This window comes from Orycteropus afer, unplaced genomic scaffold (genome assembly GCF_000298275.1).
Source record: "Orycteropus afer afer isolate SDZICR_OR568_19922 unplaced genomic scaffold, OryAfe1.0 scaffold00210, whole genome shotgun sequence".
In the NCBI taxonomy this organism is placed as follows: Eukaryota; Metazoa; Chordata; class Mammalia; order Tubulidentata; family Orycteropodidae; genus Orycteropus; species Orycteropus afer.
Window position 1 is genome coordinate 569,470 of NW_006921797.1, and position 27,231 is coordinate 596,700.

At 40.6% G+C, this 27,231-nt stretch overlaps 1 protein-coding gene across 1 annotated transcript in view; it reads left to right on the plus strand.

The window, feature by feature from the left end:
- The window catches only part of PEX5L (peroxisomal biogenesis factor 5 like), a 260,974-nt gene that overhangs the window by 215,901 nt on the left and 17,842 nt on the right, over positions 1–27,231 (plus strand). The window contains exons 10-11 of the mRNA XM_007948257.2: positions 17,219–17,335; positions 20,688–20,831. Coding sequence (XP_007946448.2) covers positions 17,219–17,335; positions 20,688–20,831 — 261 coding nt within the window. The remainder of the gene's footprint in view (positions 1–17,218; positions 17,336–20,687; positions 20,832–27,231) is intronic.

Here is a 27,231-nt window from a genome sequence, read left to right on the forward strand (position 1 = left end):
AGGACCTGGGGGGGGGGAGGAATAGTAAAAAGGACAAAAGTATTAATAATAGTAGTAGTTTTAAAACAGACAAATACAAGCAAACTCAACACCAGATAAAAAGAAAGAGAAAAAGGAAAAGGAGAAAAAGAAAAAAATTGCAGAGGACAGGGCAGGGCACCCAGGCTCTGTCCAAGCACACAGACTGAGATGGAGTTCCTGTGGGCCCAGACAGTGGGTGGGAGTGGGGGGTGGCCGCACCTCCATTCACCAAGCAGGTGTGGGGTATAAGAGTAACAAGAGGAATGTCGCACCTTTTCAGTCATGCAGGTCCAGAGTGTCCTTGGGGTTACTGGCAAGCAGAACCTGTTCTTAAGCCCCTGGAATCTAGGAGAGCACTGTCTCTTTAAATATCCAAAATGGTAAAGCCACTTTTAAACATTCAAAACGGCATTGCTCTCCAGACGGGCAAAAGTCCACAGCTCAGCCCATCCTCCTCTTCATCGCTGCTTCTCCTTCTACTCCACAGCCACCAGAGCAGTCCTCCATGCAGTCTCTGGCTAGCAGGGCTGCTTTTTAGGTTAACTCTTAGGTCCTACCACCACTCAGGAATCTCCAATCCATCTGTGCCATCAGGATCGCTCAGGATCGCTGCCAGACCACAGCTCCATATGTCTCCTTTTTTGGTATTTTCATGCAAATCATTCTGCTATTTGGGGTTTAGACCACTTCTATATCCTTCCCTTCAAGGTTCAGGGGTCCAGGATTATCTTCTGTGTCTGTGTTAATTGGTTTCCCTTTTCTTTGTTGAAGAGCGTCTGTGCAGTCTTTCTGCCTATTTTGCCATCTTGGAATTGTTTCTAGAGTAAGCTTTCTGAAACGCAGATCAGAATAATAACTTCCCACTTGCCCTTAGAATAAAGTCCAGACTCATTAACTTGACTTTATAAGGTCTTTCATGATCTTGTTTGTTCTTCCCTCTCTACATCCTCAGCTCTGACTCTTTCCACCTTGATGTCTACACTGGCATCACTATAAATTAATATGGGTTCCCAGACTTGACAATGTAATCTTCCTCTTAGCTTTTGCATATGCTACTCCTCCTTCCAGAAATGCTCTTTCCTCACATTGTTACCTGGCTGCATGTGATGGTTGGTTTTCCAAGGCACCTGTTTGTGAGCTCTAACCTCCAGCTTTTTGGTTAGTGGCCAAGCACGTTTACCATTTGCACCAGCCCGGAGCTCCTGCCATTAGTTAGAGAACTGAAATTAGAGGAATGCCAGTCCATCCTTAGCTCCCTCTTCACTGTCTGTTTGTTTCTGTGAAAAAGTGTCCATCTGGTGGATTTTTCTCCTAGGCCTGTGGAGTCTCTGGTCTGGCATTCCATCAGGCCTCTCTCCTGTGTTTTTGTACTGTGAATGAGGCAGCTTCTTCTGAGAAGCCATATCCAATGTGTCATATACTTGGCAGAGAAAATATTTCTGTAGTTCTGTCAACATTAATCCTCATTGGCCTATAAACTACAAGGAGTATATGTGGTGATTTTGGCCATCTGAAAATTTTTTGAGGCATTTATGGATATAACAGAAACTACCTAGCTTCACAGTAGCCATTGACAGCTGAGTACTAGGTCTCGGAAGCATGAACACATTCACCTCCCCACATGCCCGTACCACCAGATTCAGGGGTGATGAGCTCCTGACAGCTTCCCAGAATCCTTGCCTTGCTATTGAGTCAGCGGCTTTGATTTCAGTATCAAAGGAAACACCTTCAACCATTTTCCTTCTCTCATAAGATAAAACTGGATCTAGACTCCATCTTCACCGTCGGTCAACCCTTGTGACAATCAAGCAGTTAAAAAGGGAAAGGGAGTCAGAATATCAGTACAATATGATCAATATGAGTGACTTTTTTAATCAGACTTTTTCTGCCATAATGACTGGATGAGTTTTTTCTCTTTAAATATCCCAAAGGATATGGTGAGAGTGTGTGGCAGGTGGGAGATCTCACAAAGTAGAGGCAGTGTCTACTTGAGTATTGATATAAAAAAAAAAAAAAAAAAACTCACTGCCATAGAGTCATTTCCAACTCAAAGCGACCCCCATTGGGTTTCCAAGGCTGTAAATCTTTACAGAAGTAGATTGCCCCATCTTCCTTTCATGGAGTAGAGCAGCTGGTAAGTTTGAACCACTGACCTTCTGGTTAGCAGCCAGATGCCGTATCCACTATGCCACTACACCACCAGAGCTAGTGGCAAGTATTGATAGAGCAAATTTAAATTCTTTATTACCAAGAAAAATGTTGCAACAGAAACTGCTTTTAAATCAATCCATCTGGCGGCCCTTTCAGGGAAAGAGGAGGAAGGAAAGAACCTGTTTAAATGCCTGGATATCCTAAGGTAACTATCACCTATAGCTATCAACAGTCCTTGAATTGACACTTTCTATTCTCCAAGGCAAGCGTTCTACATTCATTTCATTTCAATGCTCACAACAGCTCTGTCAAGTGAGTGTTATTCTCATTTTAAAATGGGGAAACAGGAAGGCAGATTCAGAACTTGTTCAAAGTCATGCAACATTAAGTGGCAGAGCTGGGATTCTAACCCCATCTAACTCCAAAACTCCCACTCTTAAGCACTGTTCCCATAGGAGGCAATATTTTGCAGGCCCTCAACCAACCACACCCACCCACTGCCATCGAGTCAATTCCAACTTATAACGACCCATAGCGCTTCTAAGGCTATAAATCTTTACAGAAGTATATTGCCTCATCTTGCTCCAGGAGAGTAGCTAGTGGGTTTAGACCACAAACCATCTGGTTAGCAACCAAATACCTTAACCACTGTGCCACCAGAGCTCCTTCAACCAACCATAGAACTTAAAATTTGTCAGTCATTAGAAAATTATTCCTTTTTCAAGCTTTTTCTCTTATTTATTTTAAAAGCAACAACAATAATGGAAATTAAAAAGTCAAGGAAGGGGAGGTCAGGAACTACCCAGAAATTCCACTGCACTAATAATTATCTGTTTTCTTTTTTTCCAGTCCTTGTCCATTCTGTATACATAATTATATGTAGTTTCAAAGGCCATTTAAAATGACTACTTAATCTTGAAAAGATAAATACATCCAATGAGTTGTCTTCTCAAAAGCATACCCAAAATTTTTTCTTTTAAATTCTTCCCTCCACATTATGGGTTTCATTTCCTTTTCTCAAATAATAACAACAAAATTTTGAAGAATTCTGATTCACATGGCAGATGTAAGGCTAAGAGAACCTATTAGCTAATTGGAGACAGACTTTACTAGAAACAATTACATAAAAACAAACTACATGTGGTAAATTCCGATCCCTGAGTGTTGGTCCCAGGATACACCAAAATTATCCCACCAACGATCTCCATTTTTAAGTAAGTTTGAGTTGCTTACACCCTTTGTCTCTTGATTTGAGGATTTTCCAAGCTGTGTTGTGGAGAGCCCTAAAATCACACACATAAAGTCCTAGATGACACAAACATTTAAGTATTCAACCAGGAATCAAAAGGTTGGTGATTCACACTGATCCAGAGGTGCCTTGGAAGAAAGGCCTGGCAATCTGCTTCCAAAAAACCACTGCCTTAAAAACCCTCTGAAGCAGCTCTACTCTGTACACAATGGGGTCACCGTGAGGCAAAATGCAATCAAAAACAGCTGATTTAATATCACATGTGTGCAAACATGGAGTTTCAAGATAAATATGTTTGGGGACTACAGTTTATATCTCCCTCTTAAAACTATTAACATCCTGGGAAATCATGCTGATTTACTTGTGTCCAGAAGTTGCTACTCCAGATGCCTAAAGGGCCAGGCAGGAAAAGGTAAGGAACTGGTGGGGACTGTGATGAAATGGAGACCACATGTACCACCTGTACCACTTCTCAGCTACAGCCCAATAAATATGTGGGCCTGCTATTAACAGATTTTTGTGAAATGCCTGAAATTTGAGTTTTTATGTGAAAATTTACATCCAAGTAGAGAAGGGAAAAAACATGTCTTTCACCAGATCTCTGATTTAACCTAAAGCATCTCAAGTTCATTTGACAGCAAAACTTTGTTCCTATGATATTGGGGGGGGGGGGGATGCTGCCACACTTCATTAGCCTGTGGTCCCTTCAGAGAAGCCCCAACTCATAAGGCCTCTTCTGTAAGCCTATTCTTCCTCCATCACCCCACTCTCCTGACCTAAAGTAGTAATATTTGTTCAATGTACTGTGGCTCTGTAATAAATTACTCCAACACTGGTGGCTTAAAATAACAAAATCTATTTTGCTCAAAAATCTGCAATTTCAGTAGGGCCCAGAGGGTATGGCTGTTCTTTGTTGCACTAGATTTCAGGTGGCTTGGAGGTTGGGGGCAATGACTAGGGTCTGGAGTCATCTAAAGGCGTACTCACTCACATATCAGGCTAGTAGGCATCTGGGACCTTAGTGTGGTTGATGGCTAGAATACCTGCAAGTGGCCTTCCTTTGAGTCCTGGGCTTCCCTGAGACATGATAGGTAGATTCCAATGGTGAGTGTCCCAAGAGAAAGAGGAAGAGACAGGCAGAAGTTGTATCATCTTTTAGGACCTACCCTCAAAATTTACACAAGGTCACATCGCCTGCATTCTATTCATCAAGGGCTTCACCACAGGAAAAATAGACTCAACCTTTTAATGGAGTGTGGGGAAAGGTTCTAGGAGAGCATGTGGGTCTGGAAATGCTGCTGTAGCTATCTTTGGAAAATACAATTTGCCACTGTCAAAGAATATACCCAGAGTCTGTTAAAATTAAAGCAAAGAGTTTTATGGAAGGAATGGAACAGTTTAAATAGGGGCAACAAGGTGCTCTGACATTCTGAGGGAGGGATGAGCTTTTCATAAAGAAAAGTGGGGAAAGAAGTACGTGACTCCAGTCATGGAGGTTTGGGATTTCACATGGTTACAAGACAATAGCAAGTTGAAATTTACAAGGTTAGCTGGCTTATTTTCTAATATATATTTCTTGGCACCAACTTAGTAAGCTATATATACATTCTTCCTGAAGCCTGCTGTGCAAGCATTCTTCTGAGACCATCGTGACAAACTTTTACTGAGAATCATTTCTTCACAACCCATGTTCTTGTCCCTTGTATTGTTTGCTGAGGGTGGTTAAAGTTTCACAAGAGATCCTAGCTCTAAATCATCAGCTTTATTTTTAAGAAGACAGAAATGAGGATTTTGGATAAGTTTATTTCAATAATGAAGCTTTGATTTAGACCTTGAACAGTCATCTCTAATCATGCCAAGCACCTCACTTTTAGAGTACCCTTGCCATGGATATAACTGACTAACTGACCTCTTGAGAAAAGGACTTAGAATCTGTTTTCTAATATGATCTATTAACTTTTGCAAACATTTGCAAGACCTTTTTCCTGAAACAGTCCCTAAACAATCATTATGGCAATCTTAATTGTTACAGCCTGATGAGAAAACAGTTCCTTCCTTTTATCTAGTTAACTATACCTCTGCAAACACATCTGAAAACAATGGCAATGAGCCATTTCTCTCAAAGTTAATGATAAGCAGAAACAAAGCAGCCTGAAGGGGATTTTTTTAAACAATATGGAGTTTGGCCTATATCAGAGTCAACCTCTGGGTCTTTGCTATGCCAAGTGTCCTAAATTTTGGGGTGCTCCTACACACCACAAAAGGAAAGAATGTAATATTTTACATCCTGTTTCTGTCACTTACCAATAATAGTACAACTTTGAGCAAGTAATTTTTATCGCTTTTTGCATCATATTCTTCACCCCATCATGAATTACAATTACCACTGTTTTTATTTTGTTTCTCCCATTGGGCACTGAGCTTGTTGAAGGTATCATCTATATGTGGATTTTTGTTTTGGTTTGGTTTTTCAGTATTCCCATAGTGCAAAGCAGAGTGACTTACATATAGGTTGTATTTAGTAATTATTTCTAGCACGTTATTTAAAAAAAAAAAAAAAAGAGTAGGAAGTTTCCCAGTAACTTGTCACTCCTTGTGGGCATGGCTAAAGGAGAAGCCCCTTCCAAAATGGTTGTAGTCCAATATCCACAGACATGCTTCCTTTATCACATGCCTTGTTGTCACATGCAACATGAGGCAAGGCTCAAACCCAAGTCTAATTGATCTCCTTATGCCTGGGGTGAATTAGCCCAAGTCACCAACTACTTACTACCCAAAAGCAGCCTTCAAGAAATAAACAGCCCCTGAGAAATTGACCCCATAAAACCGTACTCCTCATACATTGTCTTCAGACCTCCAATTTAGTGCGTGTTAACAGCAGTTCTTTGTTGCGAATGCAAATACTACTCATGCCACAAAAACAGATATAATCATATGAAATTTCTGCTCTGCAAAGGCATTGTTTGTTAATGATTTGATGAATGTCCTCTCAAAAGTGATCCCTCCCTAGATAGATAGAGATAAGTATTGATTTGGGTGAAGAGAAGGGCAATGTACCAAATGTGAGTGACCAATATGGCAGCATTGAGGATGAGAAAGACATAGAGAGAGGTACATGGGAAGTACAAACAACAAATATGAACTCTTTTGTACAAAGAGTACTGCATTGTCAGTAAGGCTAACATGGGTATATGGGTGGATAGATGAGTGGACAGGCTGAACGACTAGGTATGTCTATGAAATGGGGAGTGTATCCAAGAACATATATAGGGTTGGCAGACAATGGTCCTATAAGTTTATGTGAATGATCAGAATTCCCAGGTGTATAGTAGAGCTGACAAGGGGCAAAGTTGTGGTCACTGCTTGGTCACAGCCAGCTACCCAGAGGGACTGAGTAGTTGAACCTGAGGGCTGGGGACCGTAGTCACAGAGGACATCAAGCTCAATTGGCGCATAATATACTATACAAAACATTGTTCCACCTCCTACTTTGGCGAGTAGTGACTGGGATCTTAAAAGCTAGCAAGCTGCCATCTAGATGCAACAATGGGTCTCTCCTCGTCCAGGGCAAAGAAGAATGAAGAAAACCAAAATTCATGGAAATAATTAGTCCTAGCAACTGGTACACCATCTAATCTATAGCCTATATGACTATGAGACCAGAAGAACTAGATGGTGCCCAGCTACCACTGTCATTCACTTGGAATTGGATCTATGTAGAAGATCCCTGATAGAGAGGGAGAACAATGTGAAACAAAACTCAAAATAATTTGGAGAAAAGAAAAGTGGGGGAACCAGGTTTGCTGGTCCAAGAAAGCCTGGTGGAACCACTGAGACTATGGCCCCTAGCTGCCCTTCAGATCTGGAATTGAACCCACACCTGTGTTTCCAGCCAAACAAAAGACAAGCATATGAGTTAAACATTTACTTCAAGTAGATACACCCTTAGGGAGAAAAATCATGGGAGAAAGAAGGGCTGCTTATGCACAGGGAGACAGATCAGGGGACAGGAGTGCATGGACAGATGGACACAGGGAGGAGGTAACTATGGGGAGAAAGTGGGAAGGGAGCTGTTGCATTGTGGTAAACTGTGGTCAATGTCATGAGACAAAGTATATGTGAACCGCTATATGGAAAGTGAATTTGCTCTATAAGCTTTCACCCAAATCACAATTAAAAAAATAATTTAATTAAATTAAATTTTAAAAAATGTAATCCCTCCCCATTTGGACAAGTTTTGCTCTTTGTCTTTAACACTCCACCTCTCTATGCCCTTTTGCCAAGTGAGAAAGAATAGAAATCTAAGAGAAAGATTCTCTCTCTCAGAAATGACTTCATTTCTCTCTGATATCCTGCTCAAGCCTTGTATTGCAGTGTTTCCAGAGGCCTCCTGTGCTCTTTCTCCCCCTTCCCATCATCTTCAATTTTCTTCCACATGTTTCTGCAGCTAACCTACTCACAACTGTTTGGTGAGAGCCTTATTAAGGTATTTGCCCAGCTGGCCCCAACATTTGTAGTGATGGCCAACTCCATTTGCACAAGGAAGCATGTCTACCCAAAAGCAACTGGAAAATTCGTGTTGAATGTTAGTACCAACATTTTGTTTTCAACAATTCTGAACCATCAGTTTAAATGTGTGTGGGGTTGCATCCTCTCTATTCTAGGAAATATTCTTTTTAACTTACAAGTAATAAAATAGTATTAGTTACCATTTCCTTAGCATTTGTACAAGTTCTGAGCATTTCACATATATCATTTCACCGAATCCTCACAAGTGCTCTAAAAGAATTTTTATACATTTTACAGATGAAGAATCTGCATTAAAAGATGAAATAAATTGCCTAAGGTCACATGACAAGGTGCATAGCCAGAATTCCAGCCTGGTTTACTTAATGCCAAAGTCCATGAGTTTTATTCCCTACATTATTTTGCTTGAGAAAGGGGAATGCATAATAGATCTATTTCGTATCTTTGAGCCTTCCTGTTTAACTCAATAAATCAATTTGTTAATAACTTTGCCTTCAAAGACATTCAAGATTGTAAAATCAAAAAACAAACTACTTGCCATTCAGTGGATTCTGACTCACGGTGACCCCATCCCCATGTGTTTCAGAGTAAAACTGTGCTTCACAGGGTTTTCAATGGCTGTGATCTTTCAGAAAATTGCTTACTCTTCCAAGGAGGTTCTGTGTGAATTTGAACTGATCTTTCAGTTAGTAGCCAAGCGCTTACGATTTGCACCACCCAGGGACTCGATCTAGGTTGTAAGGGACTGCATAACTCATTGGGTCAAACTTCCATTTCATCTATGAATCCTTCAAATGGTATTCCTCACATTGGTCAGTCGGTCTGTTTGAAGACTTGTAATGTTGAAGAACTCATCCTTCTAAGGAAGAAAGAACCTATTTCATTTTCAGGCAGCTTTATATGGTATTTGGTAAATATCTGCCCCTGGCCTGCCCAAGTCTCAGCATCCCTCGAGCCTTGTTTTACCAGTCTAATTGATCCTTCAATCATCCTAAGAGGCGGTCACTCCTGCTGCCATGGCCATGCTTGCTTGAATAGACTTCAGTCTGTCAGTGATACCCAGGACTGCAAATTAATTCTGACCTATGAAAAGACAATCCCATCCTTTAGCAGAGTGCTGCATATCTATCTTTGCAACCCAAGACTGAATTTTTTTTTTTTTTGGACAACCACATGGAAGCCATGACTAATACTGAACTCTTAGTGAACTTAGAAGTAATGAGTGCCACCACTCAGTCACCCTCCATCAGCCTGGCCTACTGGATCCCAGGGCAATAAGGCCTCGAACTGCATGTAATTTTACTTCAACAAAATTATTTCTAGTGGCAAATGCTTCATCCAAACTTATATATTGGTTTTAATTTCTCAGCATGTAAAAGGGGTACCTTCTTTCCTCCTGCATATGTAGTATTATTTTGTTATGTTTTCTTTAATTTTGATGCATTGACAGTTATCAGTGGATGTCTAAAGAGATAAAAGAAAAAAGGGAAAAAAAAGGCCAGATTTCTCACAGCCAGAACAGGCATGTGATCTCACACTGATTAGTTCTCTCAGGAGGCAAACCAGCATCTTTCAAACTGATGATTACCTTTGACTACAGAATTGAAAGTATTTCTTCTTTAACCCATGAGTGACCAAAATAGACTGGTGAATTACAATTGACAATAAACTACCATTCTTTAAAATTCTCTGGTTCTAAAAAAAAATTATTTTCTTATTCCTTGTATATTAATTGAATTAATATTTAATTTTTTGTCATGGTCCTAATAAACATTTTTTTCCAGTTTTATCATCAAAACATGAATGAAAAATATCAAATATACTTTTGGGAAAATGTTTTAAAATACAATTTTGGAGATCAGTGAATGGTTAGGAGCCCTCTTCCAAAAAATGTGATCCAGTGCTAAGCTCTTTCCTCTTTCTTTCCTTATCTTCTGAGTCAACTTGCTTAGAAAGAAACTGAGCTCAAATGGACCCGGTCTCCTAACTTTATACATGAGAGAAAATAACCTACAGATAGGTTTAAATGACTTGCATACGTTCTCAGGGATATGACAGCTTCTAGGGCACACCCCTTCTCTTCCAAATCACTGGTAAAGAATATCATTGTTGAGGGAAAACAGGCAAGATACTGCTATAGTGTGTAGTCATGAGAGAAACCAACATAGAGAAATTGAAATTGAAAGAAAGTAAGCTTTTTTTTTTTTCTTTTAATCAAAGCTTGCTTTCCACAAAAATGACACAGGCTACCAATAAAAACTGGTGTATTTGAATTGTGGTGTTGGCAAAGAATATTGAGTAAACTATGGACTGCCAGGGAACTCTGGTATGAATTTACAATGCTCCTTAAAAGCAGAATGCTCCTTAAACAAGGATGATGAGATAATGTCTTGCTTACTTTGGACATGTGATTAGGAAAGACCAATCCCTAGAAAAGGACATCATGTTTAGAAAATAGAGAGTCAGCAAAAATGAGGAAAACCATACATGAGATGGGACATGGTAACCGCAACAATGGGCTCAAACGTATCAAAGATATGAAGATGGCACAGGGCTGGGGAACGTTTTGTTCTGTTACCACATAAAGTCTCCACGAGATGGAATTGACTCGATGACAGCTAACAGCAGCAAAATCAATAGTCACTCTGGGAAAGATGATGGGGTAAATTACAATCACATGCCATAAAAACAGTACAATTGGTATATTTCTGTACAGGTTTCCCCCACCCCAGGCACATTTGTTGTTATTTTTCTATCACTGTGATCAGATTACACATCAATGAATATTACGACTTGAGGAATGAGCCATGTTGTAACAAACTCTTCATAAACATCATTTTAATCACTACATAATAGTCCATTTAAGAGGGTTTGTTTTAATTTGCTTCACCTTGCTTACTTTTACATAGTTAGCTGGAAGGGAAAGATTTAAATGAAGAGAGGGAAAGCATATAAATATGTATTTATAGCAGACAAGCACTAAAATACTCACAGCATGTATGTCTGAGCTTTGAGGTTGTTGTGATTTTCATTTCCTCTTTTATATTTTCTTTATGGTACAAAAACACTAATGAGCACACTTACTTTTATTAAGCATCTACCATTTGCTAGATAGTACACATGCATTTTCTCAATTAATCCTCCTATCAAGTAGCCCAGGTCGCTACTCTGTCTTCATTTTAATAAGGAACAAGAAACCCAGAGAGGTTAAAGGACATGCAGAAGGTTGGTGATAAGGACAGAATTTGTTTCTAGGTCCATGCGAGGAGAAAACTGCTGTTCTTAACCGCCATACTGTATACTCTTAAGTTTTATGTTGTTGTTGTTGTTATGTGCCACAAGTCGGACCCAACTCATAGCAACCTCTTCTTGGGTTTCCAAGGCAGTATCAGTATGGAAGTAGATTGCCCCATCTTCCTTCTGAGGAGTGGCTGGTGGGTTTGAACTGCCAGCCTTCTGGTTAGCAGTCAAGTGCCTTAGGCACTATGCTACCAGAGCTCCTAGGTTTTATGAGTATGTACCTTATTATAATAAGAAAGCTATTTAAAAAATGAAACAAAAACATGGATTGCAGACAATAGTCAGCTCATTTCTGTTGTAAGTGGATGATTTGTTACCTGTAGAGGGATTTAAAAAAAAAAAAAAAACACTACTAAAATCTCAGAACAGCTAAAAAAAACATCAATTAAAAAAGTCCCGTTAAGCACGTCTGAAATGTTTAAAACTCAACATGTTTGATGTTTCTCAGAAATTGATTAAAAATAGAAGGAAAAAATACTGTGCTAATTGCAGTTATGTGAGTAAAGTCTGGATTCCAACTGGATGGAAATTGATTGTGCTAAAAGTAGTCTTCCGTAATTAAATGAAAACTGTGCCGTGAACTTTAATTAGTCAGCAGTAACTTATTTTAAGTAACACCAGTAAGACCTGGTGTAGCTCATTAAATGAGAGCCTGGTGGCCCCACTTTCCTGAAGCTCTGTCTGTTTTCCACAGCAATCGTAATGATGTGTCTCCTGCTCTAATTTGAAGCTGCAGAAAAGGTGACGCATCCTTTCGTAAGCCAGATGTACACTTTATCAAATCCCCCTCATTCTTTCATTCAGAAGACTTGCAATATGTGCTAAGTCCCAGGGAACCTCACTAGGAGCTCATTATGGCCTCAGAAAGGATGTGCACTCATTGTCACTGCAAGCCCCTCAGCAGGGAGCTTGAAAAAGTCAGTAAACATTGTAACCGTCACTTGATAGATTTTTCTTAGTTTCTAATGCAGACAAATTGGAATTGCGTCTTTGAAAAGCTATTTAAAAAAATAAGTCCCCAAAATTTTCTCTGAATTCCTCGGTATCTAAAATAGAGTCAGGTTGCACGGTAGCCAAAAAAGGAAAGGTAATCCATTTTTCTTTGTTGCCACTGCTTTTTAACCTTTTTTATTATGATTATTATAAAAGCAGTGCACACACATCATAAAAATCTCAGAAAGCACAGAAAAGTGACACGAAGCAGGAAAAAAATGCCCCATCATGCCTTCATTCAAAGACAAATTACTATTAACATGGTAGCAGATTTCCTTCTAGTCTTTTATCTAGCCATTGCTTTTCTATATCTGAGATCATTCTGTTTCCACAATTTGGCATTACTAGAAAGACCCTATAAAAAGAAATTTTGAATTTTATATCTAACCTTAACCTAAAGACCTAGTGGCCATTCTGTGAGCTTTGAGCATCTCAGACACGGGATGTCATGACACCTGCTGCCTTCATCCTTTGTTGAAGAGGGAGGCCTCTGCCAACGGGACGCGACCCATTTCTGTGGTTGTTGTTGTTGTTGTTGTTATGTGCCGTCGAGGCGGCCCCGACTCATAGCGACCCCTCCTTGGGTTTCCGAGGCAGTATCACTACGGAAGTAGGATTGCCCAACCTTCCTTCTGAGGAGTGGCTGGTGGGTTTGAACCGCCAGCCGTCTGGTTAGCAGGCAAGTGTCTTACCACTATGCTACCAGAGTTCCATTTCTGTGGTAGGAATGATTATTTAAAGCTTAGTAAAAGAGGAGAGCATGACTTACTATTAGTAACCTAGGATTAGTCATATTGGGCCAGCTCACCTCCTCTGAACAGTTGTATCCAGAAGAATAAGATAATGACTATAATTAAGAGCAAGTTTAAAGAAGAGTTCTAGACACAAGACAGCCACCACCCAGTGATGATGGGTGGAGTATGTTACAGAACCAAACATGGGTTCCTGACCTGTACGCAGGAATGCTGGACAATCACTAAAGGAAAACAAACCAAACCCACTGCCGTGGAGTCGGATCCGACTCATAGCAACCCCTTCTTGGGTTTCCAAGGCACTATCACTACGGAAGTAGATTGCCCAACCTTCCTTCCTGGGAGTGGCTGGTGGGTTTGAACCACCAGCCTCCTGATTAGTAGTTAAGTGCCTTAGGCACTTCGCCGCCAGAGCTTCCAAAGAGAGGGCCTGGTCTACCTGGTGGAGAGCGGCTAGTGGGTTTGAACTGCCAGCCTTGCGCTTGGCCCTTAGGCCCAAGGCCATCCCCTAGGATAATCACTGGACACCTGTATTTGAGAAACAGAAACTACCTTTATTGCAGAGCACTCCTCAGCTCTGACTCTCCGAAGTGAGCTTGGGTTATAAATGTATGGGACAAAGGGGTTGGGCAAGGCTAGTGATTGGCTCAGACTGCTCTTGCCTCGAAATAATGAGCAGGTTGATTTTAATTCAGCTTGGGCTCCAGTGCTGACAGTCCTTCCAAAAATCAAGTCTTTTGACCTGCAAAACTGGTTAAGATAGGTTGCCTCAGGTTGAAGCCATTAGTCTCTGAGAAACAACTTCAAGAATTTCCTGTTAGCATGGAATATTACTACTGATTACCAAATAAGTACTCACAAGGGCCTGGGTTACAAGTGAAGGATGAGACCACAAGGATTAAAAGGTGAAGGACAACCTGGTGTTGAGGTGATGGTGTGTTGACAAGTCATAGGACTAAGGTTCATAGAAATTGAGAATTGCAAGTAAAGGTTATGAATCTAGGTCCCATGATCAGGGTTCAAGAAATATTCATTTGTGTGTTTTCTTTAGAGAAAATAAAAGTGATTTCCAAGCTGGCAGGTAACATCATTGCTGTTGTCAAATGGATCTTAGCTGAAAGCAAATACCAGAACGATGTTTACCTATATACTAACTCACCTACTTTGGTCATGTTGTCAGAAGGGACCAAGTCCCTGGAGATGGGTATCATGCTTGGTAAAGTGGAGGGTCAGAGGAAAAGAAGAACATCCTTGACGAGATGGACTGACACAGTGGCTACAGTGATGGGCTCAAGCATGGCAAGCGTTATAGGATGGCACAGGACAGGGCAGTGTTTCGTTCTGTTGTATATGAGTTGCTATGAGTCAGAATTTACTCAACAGCACCTAACAACAGCAGATAACTTCATCTGCAGCTGTGTCAGGCCCCCATCCCTCCCAAGGCTACGTGTAATCTGGAAGACTTCTTTGGTGCCAGGAAAGAAGGGCAGTCTTTACCTCCTTGCCTGTTGTGGTGACTGCTAACAGCCATCCAAGCCCCAAGTAATTCCTTGAAATTCAGTTTCTCTCTATGCCTAGACCACACACAGGGTTCAAGCTCCCTTGTCATAGCCTCAGTCATCCTCTCTAAGGTGCCAATTTGAAATAAAGCTGGGCACAGTCTCCCCTATCTTAGAAACTGCCAACCCTATCACTTTCACAACCCCTGAAAAGTCCCCCTTTCTCCTTCAAAACTTTTAAGATTCTCATCCCTTTCTTTTACCCCTCTCCACAGAACATAGAAAATACTCTCTTTAGGCTTCATGAAATAAAAGCCAACTGGATATCTATCCTGCAGAAAACTTCTGCTTCAAACCAGGAACATATACCTCTCCTGAAGTAAAAAGAAAAGGCCTGGTTTCCTCTTAGAAGAAGGAAGGGAAATTATAAGAAGAAAAACATAAAATTTAAAAAATTTTCCTGCCGCAGAAAAGACCTTGAAGATATTTAGTCTAGTTCCCACCCAAAGCCCACTTCCTTCAGTCTGTACTACCAGGAAGCCAAGTTTGCTGGAAGGGGATGAGAGTGGTCTCTGAAACCAGACTGAGATTCAAGTCCTTTGTGACCTTAACCCTCTAGCCTCAGTTTTCTCCTCCCATAGAGTAGGGTCAACTAATATTACTAATATCCCCAAGTCACTGCACAGCCAGTTGCCCTAATTCCTTATATCCTAGGAACAAGTCCAGGAGAGGCTTCCCTCCCTAAAATGTGTGCCTGGTGCCTGCACTTGAAACTATGTAAGTAGTGTGCTGTTACTTGAATGGTATATATGGTCTTGGTCCTTCAGATGGTAGCTGTTGTCTTGCTGGAGAAAGTCATAGCTAATCCACTGCACCACTTTGACCACTGAGTACCCTCTAGAAGCTCTTCAACCATGAGTAACATTGAATGTGGCCAGTGTAAGGACAAGTACAAATGGAAAATAAATGGGTAAATTCTCTAGGTGAAAATAGGGGAAGGAGCTCCCCTCCTCCATTGCTTTCTCTATATTTCACTTTAGATAACCTGTAACTGTAAATTCTTTGTCTTTCTAAAAAGTGTATAAATGTAACTTCAAGTAATTCTCCTATACTACCTCCCCCCCCCCAAAAAAAAAAAAAAAACACTTTGCCAGCTGGTCCATTCCAGCTCATAGCAACCCTATTGGACAGAGTAGAACTGCCCTGTAGGGTTTCTAAATCTTCACAGAAGCAGACTGCCTTATATTTCTCCCATGGGGTGGTTGGTGGGTTGAAACCACCAACCTATCACTTAGTAGCCAAGCACTTAATCACTGCACCACCAGGGCTCCAATTCTCTTATATCTTCCTGCTTTTCCTGGAAGGAAGTTATCATAAACTCAGATAGCTCAGCTCTATCTCCTATCCAGAAATATCAGAAAAATTAACAGTTATCTTTAAAATATAAATGTAATCATTGTATCCTTGCAAAAAGGGAATGAAGGCAGCATCTTCTGACCTCCTCTAACTTTACAAGAGGGAGAGAGAATCACTGTCAACAGCCCAAGGCTTATTCCTATGACACCACCTTCTAGCCTTTTACCAACTCTGACACCAGCCATCCCTCCCATGGCACTCACTACTTCTCTGCTGTGTTCGATAATTCAATGGCCACACACAACTCACAGACAATACTTATGATTATGGGGTTTAATAGGGAAACAATAGGCTACAATTCAGGTTCTGGAATGCTCTCAGGATACAATTCTTCAATCAGGGTAGTCTCCTCTCTCTTGTGCCCACAGGCATGCCTCTCTGGCCCTTGGCCTCTTGGTCTGGCCTCTGCCCTTCTCAGGCAAGTGTTAAAAAGCTCTTTTACCTCTGCCTACAAGGGAGCTCTGGCAGCATAGGGCCAAACTCACCAGCCACTCCTCGGAAGGAAGGTTGGGCAGTCTACTTCTGTAGTGATACCATCTCAGAAACCCAAGGAGGGGTTGCTATGAGTTGGATCCGACTTGACAGCAGTGAGTATAGGTACACAAATGCACACCCCACTCTGCCAGCAAGGCTCCTGATCAGAGGTACTCAGCTTTCTCAGTTCACGGGCCAGGCAAGCCCGTTGCTGTGTCTCATGGCACTTGGTCGTCTCTGCCAGCAGTCTCTACCAGCCATCTCTCTTCCAGGGAGGTCCAGTGCAGGGATCTTTGGGTCTAAGGACTCACTCCACTCCATCTCCTCCATTCTGCCTCTGCCTCTTCTCTCTTGATGGCAGTGAGATGCCGTCTTCTGCCTCGAGGAGGGCTCATTTTAAGCCCCACAGCATAGCAAAACTAGAGTTCCATATACCTTATTTGCATGGTCCCACCCAGTAATCTGGTGGGAGTCACAAACACTGGTTAGAAAAGCCATATCAAGTAATTCACTGCACCACAACCCTCAGACCTATATAATGGTTAAGATTTCTTTCTGTTGTGGCAATCTCTTTAGGGCATTGCCTATGATGCATCACATTCTGGTGATGCTTATTCAATAATAAAACTTTTCTTTCTCATCTATTTTTTTGTGGAGAGGTTTTCTGGGCTGAGAGTAGAGTTCATTACTAAAAGCTTTTCCTCAACATCAGTTTAAATATTTTCTTCCTCCTCAGAATTCATTTTGATCAACGAAGAAAACTATGTCTCTGAGAATAAACCAGATGATGTAGCTTGTTCTTAAATCCATCTCTCCTTATTTTTTCTGTCTCCTAGTCAGATACTGAGTTTTGGGATAAAATGCAAGCAGAATGGGAAGAAATGGCTCGAAGGAACTGGATATCAGAGAACCAAGAAGCCCAGAACCAAGTCACAATCTCAGCTAGTGAGAAGGTAACAATTTATGTTCTTATGATTGCTAACCAGCTTTCTGAATTCTTCAAGATCATATTTGATGGGTGAGATAATAATTATCTTATCAGAATATGAGAATTAAACAGACAACTTATTGTCAATCTGACCTAGAAGAAATTCTGATTGATGCAAGCAATATAGTCATCTGATGTGTGAAGGCAGCCGAGCTAGAATGAAATGCTCTCATTTTTGTCAGTGTTGGTTTGGTCAGCCAACCAGGCCTTGGTTCCTGAATATGGGCCAGTTACTGAATTACCTAATAATGAGTTTGGCTGGTAAGAAGAACTGGGCTAATCCCACGATGCTTTCTCCAGTTGGTCATGTGAGTCACACCTAAGTGCTAACAGCAGAAGTGGTATCTTGACAGGGGGGTGAAGACAGGGCTTAGAGTTTTATTTCAGAAGTGGCCATTGTACAGCTTCCAGAGAGACTCACAGAAAAGATAACCTTCACACAAGCACATCAGGTCCAGGGCTGACTCCTCAGAGATATTCCCCCATGGGAGCCCCAGCAAATGTATGAGTGCTATGGACAACCAGCCATATTACCCATGAATTACCTATCAAGCCCCAATCACTCTAGCATTTATGCTTTTAAAAATGCTAGGGATCCATGTTTGAAAAGAATATTATGTGAGGAATAAGTAAAAATAACTAGAAATATACAAAGATGTTGAATTGGCTTAAAAATATACATATAAGTTTATATTGTGTGTTTTGTGATAGAGAAACTCATCATAATATTCAATTCTACATAACTCACATGATTTTTAGTTCAATTCAATGTATATTTGTCGGGTGTCTACTCTATCCATGCAGTCCCTGCATTAGGAATTTCCAACTTGTATACAACCTATATGAACCAACACCCATAAAACCTATTACATTAAAAATTTGAGGTACATACAGTGGTTCATTGTAACAAATGGAAGCTACTTTACAACATGCATCAAAACATTATTATTATTATTACTGCATTATTATGTGAAAGATATTTTACTGGATCTGAAATTGTTTAATGTTTAATGTTTTTTATGTGTAGAAAACTACATTATATACTAAGACATAAGTTTGACTAACTGACATTAGATACAAACCGTACCTAACTATTTCAACTTATGTATAAATTGGATTTAAAGACAGACTTAGGAAAAGAAGAACTGCTTGTACTGGGTACTGTAGATATGATGATGAATTATCTCTGATTTTAGGGAATTTGCAGTCTACATCATCATTAAAATGTTTGTCTCCTTCCAATCATTCTCTGCCCCTCAGTAGGGTAGACAGTCCTCATAGAATCAGAACAAACATTTCGTTAAGAATAACTGTCAGTAAATAAGTCAGTCACAAAAGGGAAAATATTATAAATCCCATTTCTATGAAATATCTAGACTAGGCAAATGTATAGAGACCAAATTTATTAGTGGTTACCAGGGTGTAAGGGAAGGGAGAGAAGTCATTGCTTAGGGGCACTGAGTTCCTGTTAAGACTGATGGAAAAATTTGGAAATAGACAGCGGTGAGACTGCACAACATGATGAACATAATTAATGTCATTTTGAATTGTAGATGTAAAAACTGCTGTATTGACAAATGTTCTGTTGTATACTTACCACAATAAAAAAATTTTGTAAAAAAAAAAAAAAACCTGTCCTTTGCACAAAGAAATCAAAGCTAGGTGAGAAAATAGAACTTTGATGACAGTTGTCAGACTGGTTTGTAATCCATGCACCTGAGGCTTTGTGGGAGCCCTTAGCCCCTCACTCCCCTGCCCCCATGTCCTCACTACCACCACACAGGCTGCTCATGCCCTCCAGCTTCAATAAGGGATTTCGTGTTAGGAGCTCTGGTAGCATAGTGGTTAAAGCACTTGACTGCTAACCAGAAGGCAGGCGGTTCAAACCCACCAGCCACTCCTCGGAAGGAAGGTTGGGCAATCCTACTTCTGTAGTGATACTGCCTCGGAAACCCAAGGAGGGGTCGCTATGAGTCAGGGCCGACTCGACGGCACATAACAACAACAACAAGCACCTATGGAGAATGAATGTCTCTACTCAGCTCTATTTTAAAACTCCAGCAGCACCATAAAAGAGTTCTGGTGGTGTAGTGATTAAGGTGTATGACTGCTAACCAAAAAATCGGTGGTTTGAACCTACTAGCAGCTCCATGGAATAAAGATGAGGCACTCCGTTTCCATAAAGATTTACAGCCTTGGAAACCCAATGGAGTCGCTATGAATCCAAATCAACTCAGTGGCAGTGAGTTTTTTGAGTCAGAAGCATCATAAAATGACCAGCTTCTTTGTATCTATCAAATTAGAAGAATTGTACAATAAGCTATGTTAATAAGATTGAAACAAATAATATTTCCCATATACTTCTGATGGGAGTGTAAGTTGGAACAGACTTTCTCAAAAATAATTCAGCTACATGGCTCAAGGCCCTTAAAATACTTCATTATAACTTAGTCTCATGAATCACTCTAGAAGTCTATCCTAAGGGACTAATCAAATACAGACAAAAATTTAAGCCTGAGGCTTTCACCATACTTTATTTAAAATAGCAAAAACTTGGAAATAACCTAACTGTCCATCAATAGGGGATTGGTTAAATAAATTTTAGCATATCAATATGAATAATTGTATTAATCTAGGAAAATGTTCGCAATATAAAACTAAGTGGGACTCAAGCTACAAAACTGCAAAAGTAGTATGAGTCGATTTAATTTATATACTCATAGGAAAAATAGTAGAAGATAATTTGTGCATTCTATGTTTATATTTTTGAAATTAAGAGCATATCTATAACTTTAAAACATGCACTCTCAACGGGGGCAGTGTCACCTCCAGTGGGGGAAAATTTGGCTCTCATGGGAGGATGAATAAAATCTTAGCTATCACAATGGCTTATGTTCCTCCAAAGGACCACAGTACATAAACAGATTACAGTATATCTGTTGCATTAACATTTCAGGGATGGGCACGGAGCACGTGGTAAAAACACATTTAAAAAGTCTCCTTGTGGGGGACAATGATTTTTAAAATAAAAATTTTGAGAAACAAAATAAATCCATTCTAAAGTATTTTAAAAATATTGAGGGGAGAATGGGTAAAACAAGAAGGAAAACCTCCAAAATAGCAGTGATCTCAGGCTGTGGCATTATGGGTAACTTTTGGTCTCTTTTTGTATGTGTCAGTATTATTCAAACTTGTTATAATGAGAATACATTCATAATAAGGAACAAACCATAATTTTTAATGATAACTTACTGAATGTAGGAATGAAGAGATAAGCCTATGAGTAGATCACGTATTGGCCTTTCTCTGTGTTGTAGGGATATTACTTTCACACTGAAAACCCCTTCAAGGACTGGCCTGGAGCATTTGAAGAAGGCTTAAAAAGGCTGAAGGAAGGTGACCTACCAGTCACCATCCTGTTCATGGAAGCAGCGATTCTTCAGGACCCTGGAGATGCAGAGGTGATCTTTCCCTTCGTTCTACCTGGATCAGAAAGTGGCTGCATGTGTTAATGGGAGGAGGTGCTGTGAATGCCACAGAGCTCAGCTGGGGAGCTGTGATAACCCTAACCGTTTTAACCAAGTAAACCAAAACCAAAACCAAACCCACTGCCATCAAGTCGACTCTGACTCATAGCAACCCCCATTGGGTTTCCGAGGTGATAGATCTTTACAGAAGTAGATTGCCCAGTCTTGCTTCCACGGAGTGGCTGGTGCGTTTGAACTACCAACCTTCTGTTTAGCAGTCAGATGCCTTAGGCACTGTGCTACCAGAGCTCCTTTAATCAAGTGAAGGTTCCCAAAATTATTGACCTGGTTTAGGATGCTATTTGTTTGAAAGTTATAAATAGATACTTTGTAACCAAACCTGAACTATATATAGTACCCAAAAACTGAGGGTGGGGACAAGAACTGGATAATTGAATGTGCCAGCCTGGAAGCTCACCACTGGTTTCCAGGGGCAGTAGATTGCTTTGTCTGAGTCTAGAACCATGCCATGTATCACTCTTGATTTACTAACTCAGCGTTTATTGAGCACAAACTAAGTTCCAAGAATTATGCTGGCCACACGCTTAAGAAACAAAAGGGCTGGAAAAATGGAAAAGTCAAAAAGACTTATTTGTGGTCTCTCTGAGGAGACAAATCAATCAATCAATGCAGGTGGCAAGTGCTATATCAGATCAGTACAGAGCACTAGGAGAGCAGAGAGCAGGACTCCTACCCAGTCTTCCCATGGAAGAGAGTCCAAACCTGAGCTTTGAAGAATGAAGAAGGATTACAAATAACTAAAAAGTAGCTTTTGTTTTTGTCTTGGGCATGGAGGCCCAATAACTTGTTAAGAAGTTATTCTTAAGAAGGAATAATATGTGGGTAGGCAGAGAGCAGAGTCAGGGAGAAGAAGGGAAAGGAGAAACCAAGAGATGAGCAAGAGTTTGAAGTTAATCCTGAACACTGTGGGAACCACTGGAGAACTCTCCTCAGGAGAGAGATATGATCTGATTTGCAAGTTAGAAAATGCAACTGTCTCCCTAGGCTAGGAGAATACCAAAGAGGTTTCTTCCAGTTCTGTCTTAGTGGAAACCTGATATTGTTGTTAAATGCCATCGAGTCAGTTCTGATTCATAGGGACTCTTTGTACAACAGAATGAAACACTGCCTGGTCCTGCACCATCCTCACAATCCTTGCTGTGCTTGAGCCCATCATTGTAGCCACTCTGTCAGTCCATCTTGTTGAGGGTCTTCCCCTTTTTCGCTGACCCTCTACTTTACCAAGCATGATATCTTTCTCCAGGGAATGGTCCCTTGTAACAACATGACCAAAGCAGGTGAGAAGAAGTCTGGCCATTCTAGCTTCCAGGGAGCATTCCAACTGTACTTCTTCCAGTACAAATTTGTTCTTCTGGCAGTCCATGGTATTTTCAATATTCTTCGCCAACACTATAATTGAAAGGCATCAACTCTTCTTTGGTCTTCCTTATTCATTGTCTAGTTTTCACATGCATACGAGGTGATTAAAAACACCATGGCTTGAGTTAGACACATCTTGGTCTTCAAAGTGACATCTTTGCTTCTTAACACTTCAAAGAGGTCTTTTGCAGAAGATTTTCCCAGTATAATACTATGTCTGATTTCTTGACCTCTGCTTCCAGGGGTGTTTATGGTGGATCCAAGTAAATGAAATCCCTGACAACTTCAGTCTTTTCTCCATTCATCATGATGTGGATACCCAAGTGAAAACCTACCAATAAAAAACAAATTCACTGCCACTGAATCATATCCAACTCATAGCGACCCCTCCTTGGGTTTCAGAGGTGATATCACTATGGAAGTAGATTGCCCAACCTTCCTTCCAAGGAGTGGCTAGTGGGTTTGAACCTCCAGCCTTCTGGTTAGCAGTCAAGTGTCTTAGGCACTACGCTACCAGAACTCGTAGGTGGGAACCTAAGATAGTGGTAGTGCAAAGCCTTCTTTTTTAGTTGGTGAGTAAATTTTAGGGATCATCTTACAGGGAATATTTCCAGAGGATTTTGAAGAAATTTTAGGCATGGATATATACAATACTGAGAAGGCAGTATAGACTAGTGGTTAGGCCTCTAGACTGTTATCTCCTGTGTAAGTTGAAATCTCTGCTCCACCACTCATTGGCTATATTACCTCTAATGTACTTAAACCCTCTAAGCTTCAGTTACCTCATCTGTAAAATAGAGATCATGATAATTGTAACTGCCTCACTGAGTGTTGCAAGGATTAAATTGGTTCATACAAATAAAGGGCATAGCTCCGTGCCTGGCACATTAGGATTTTAACCTTTATTATTATTATTGGTACAGGAGTCCTAGTGGTACAAATGGCTAAAGGGCTTCAAACCCACCAAGCAGCTCCACATGAGAAAGATCTAGCAATCTGCTGCTGCAAAGATTACAGCCAAGAAAACCTGAGGCAGTTTTTACTCTTGTAACATGGGGTCACTATAAGTCAGAATCAACTCAGTGGCAACTAACAACAACAAAAACGAACTGTGATGGTTATGTTTTCGTGTCAACTTGACTGGGCCTGGTTGAGTGGCTGGGCAGCTGGATGTAGTATTCCCCATGATGAGACTGGTAATCAACTCCATGGTGGAATCTACTGGGAGTAGCTGAGTAGCTGCCTTTGGGAATGTGGTTGCTTCCTGTATATAAGGAGAAGCCTCAGGAATGGTCTCTAGCCTGTGGCACGCTCGGACCCTGCATGTAGCCGTGTCATTGCTCAGCAGCCTGCTATGCTCTGCCAACCTTGGGACTTACAATGGACTTAAGTTAATGGCCTGCCATGTGGTTTGGTAACATTAGAACTGCACCTTTTTACTTGTCAACCTTGGGGCTTCTCAGCCTCAGCAGCCAGCAGCTGTCTGAGTGAAGAAATGCCTCTAGCTCCAGTGGGCCGGGAGCAGGAAGCAGAGCTGGACCCCAAGGTTGAGGGGCTTTCACCCAGCCCCTAGAACCCGGCACTTTGAACTTGGACTTAAAGCCTCCAAACTGTAAAAGAATAAATTCCTGTTTGTTAAGGCCATCCCATTTGTGGTATATTTCCTGTCAGAGCGGCACTAGGTAACTAGAACACAAACAAACAAAAAACTCTTTTTATTGGTTGCATTGAGTTTGTCTACAAAGAATCTGATCACTAGTTAAAGCCCTTAATATCTTGTTAGCCAAATGGTTTGTAGACAAATGAGATTGAACTGAGAGATGGAATTCTGAAACAAAGTATTGTAATTTTTAAAAGGATATATGTATATTGTAAAAGAGAAAATCATGGCACTGATATAAAACTACAAGTCATCCCCCTGAAAAAAAACAATCGTATCACTTTACATTTGTACATACTATGTATTTTACAAGGTATTTTCATGAATCATTTCACACAACAACCCTGGGAGATTAAAGAAACATGTTATTATCCCAGATGCATATATGAGAAAATTAGGGCTCTGGGTAACTAGTGCATCCAAGACAAGAACCCACAGTTTCTGAATCTATAGAACACCCAAGGTTGAGGTCATGGATGCTCTTTGAACTGTGAAAAATGACACTATGTCCAAAGTTTAGGAAAATGTCCCCAGAAAAAGACTATTTCATCAGTCCTTTCTTAAGATTTCAATTCTGAATCATGGAAAGTGAAATAAAACCAGTGGCTACTCTATGTACATGTAAATGATTAAACAGAATCACCAATATTCTGGGGAAAATAATCAGTATTTTTGAGTTTATAGGGTATATATAATAATATGACTAAAATGGATGTCAGAAAAGACTCTGAAGTTTGCTCTTGAACAGAAAGTAGCTAAAATGAATGGAAGAAATGCTGAAATAAAAGAGATGAACAGAAGATTTTACAGGGTAACTTGAGAAGACAAAATAAAGTATTATGATGAAATGTGCAAAGGCCTGGAGTTAGAAAACCAAAAGAGAAGAACACGGTCAGCATTTGTCAAGCTGAAAGAACTGAAGAAAAAATTCTAGCCTTGAGTTGCAATACTGAAGGATTCTATGGGCAAGATATTGGATGATGCAGGAAACATCAAAAGAAGGTGGACAGAATACACAGAATCACTGTACCAAAAAGAATTGGTCGATGTTCATCTATTTCAGGAAATAGCATGTAATAAAGAACCAGTGGTATTGAGGGAAGAAGTCCAAGCTGCACTGAAGGAATTGGTGAAAAACAAGGCTATGGGAATTGATGGGATACCCATTGAGATGTTTCAACAAACAGATGCAGCACTGGAGGTGCTTACTCGTTTATGCCAAGAAATTTGGAAGACAGCTACCTGGCCAACTGACTGGAAGAGGTTTGATATTTGTGCCCACTCCAAAGAAAGGTGATCCCACAGAATGTGGAAATTATCGAACAATATCATTAATATCACATGCAAACAAAATCTTATTCAAGATAATTCTAAATGGCTGCAGCAGTATATTGACAGAAAACTTCCAGAAATGCAAGCTGGATTCAGAAGAGGACATGGAATGTGGACATTGCTGCTGTTAGATGGATTTTGGCTGAAAGCAAAGAATACCAGAAAGATGTCTACTTGTATTTTATTGACTATGCCAAGGCATTCGGTTATGTGGATTGTAACAAATTATGGATAACATTGAGAAGAATGGGAATTCCAGAACATTTAATTGTGCTCATGAGGAACCTGTACATAGACCAAGAAGCTGTCATTCAAGTAGAATAAGGGTATACTGTATGGTTTAAAATCAGGAAGGGTGTACATCAGCGTTGTATCTTTTCACCATACTTACTCAACCTGTATGCTGAGCAAATAATCCAAGACGCTGGACTATATGAAGAAGAGTGTGGCATCAGGATTGGAGGAAGACTCATTAACAATCTGTGATATGTAGATGACACAACCTTACTTGCTGAAAGTGAAGATGGCTTGAAGTACTTACTGATGGAGATCAAAGACTGCAGTCTTCAGTATGAATTATGCCTCAGCATAAAGAAAATGAAAAGCTCATGACTGGACCAATAAGCAACATAATGATAAATATACAAAAGATTGAAGTTGTCAGGGATTTCACTTTAATTCGATTCACAGTAAACTCCCATGGAAGCTGCAGTCAGGAAATCAGATGTCATATTGCACTGGACAAATGTGCTGCAAAAGACCTCTTTAAAGCGTTAAGAAGTAAAGATGTCACTTTGAAGACTAAAGTGCCCCTGACCCAAACCATGACATTTTCAATCACACCGTATGCATGTGAAACGCTGGACAATGAATAAGGAAGACTGAAGAAGAGTTGATGCCTTTGAACTGTAGTTTTAGTGAAGAATACCACAGAATGCCAGAAGAACAAACAAATTGGTCCTGGAAGAAGTACAGCCAGAATGCTCCTTGGAAGCAAGAATGGCCAAACTTTGTCTGACTTTGGTAATGTTGTCAGAAGAGACCATTCCCTTGCAGAAGTATGTCCTGTTTGATAAAGTAGAGGGTCAATGAAAAAGGGGAAGACCCTCAACCAGAGAGATTGGCACAGTGGCTGCAACGATAGGCTCAAGCATAGCAAGGATTGTGAGGATGGCGCAGAGTCAGGCAGAGTTTCGTTCTGTTGTACATAGGGTTGCTGTGAGTTGGAGCCTACTCCACAGCACCTAACAACAACATGTAATAATAATCCATGAAGGAGAAGGCCAATACAGTCATAATCCCTTCTTAAGATGATTGTATGTGATTCGATTCCAAGATGGCAGAATAGGCAGAAAGTCTGCACAGACCCTCTTCAACAAAGAAAAGGGAAACCAATTAACACAGATGCAGAAGATAATCCTGGACCCCTGAGCCTTGAAGGGAAGGATATAGAAGTGTACTAAACCCCAACTAGCAGAAGAATTTACATGAAAATACCAAAAAAGCAGACATACAGACCTGTGGTCTGGCAGAGATTCTGAGTGATCCTAATGCCACAGACAGCTTGGAGATTCCCAAGTGGTGGTAGGACCTAAGAATTAACCTAACAATCAGCCATGCCAGCCAGGGATTGCATGGAGGACTGCTCCGGTGGCTGTGAAATAAAAGGGGAAGCAGCGGTGAAGAGAAAGACGGGCTGAGCTGTGGACTTTTGCCTGTCTGGAGGGCACCGCCATTTTGAATGTTTACAAGTGGCTTGACCATTTTGGATCTTTAAAGAGACAGTGCTCTCTGAGATTCCAGGGACTTAAGAACAGGTTCTGCTTTCCAGTAACCCCAAAGACACTCCGGACCTGCACGACTGAAAAGGTGCGACATTCCTCTTGTTACTTTTATACCCCACACCCTCTTGGTGAACAGAGGTGCAGCCACCCCCCACTCCAACCCACCTTTTGGGCCCAC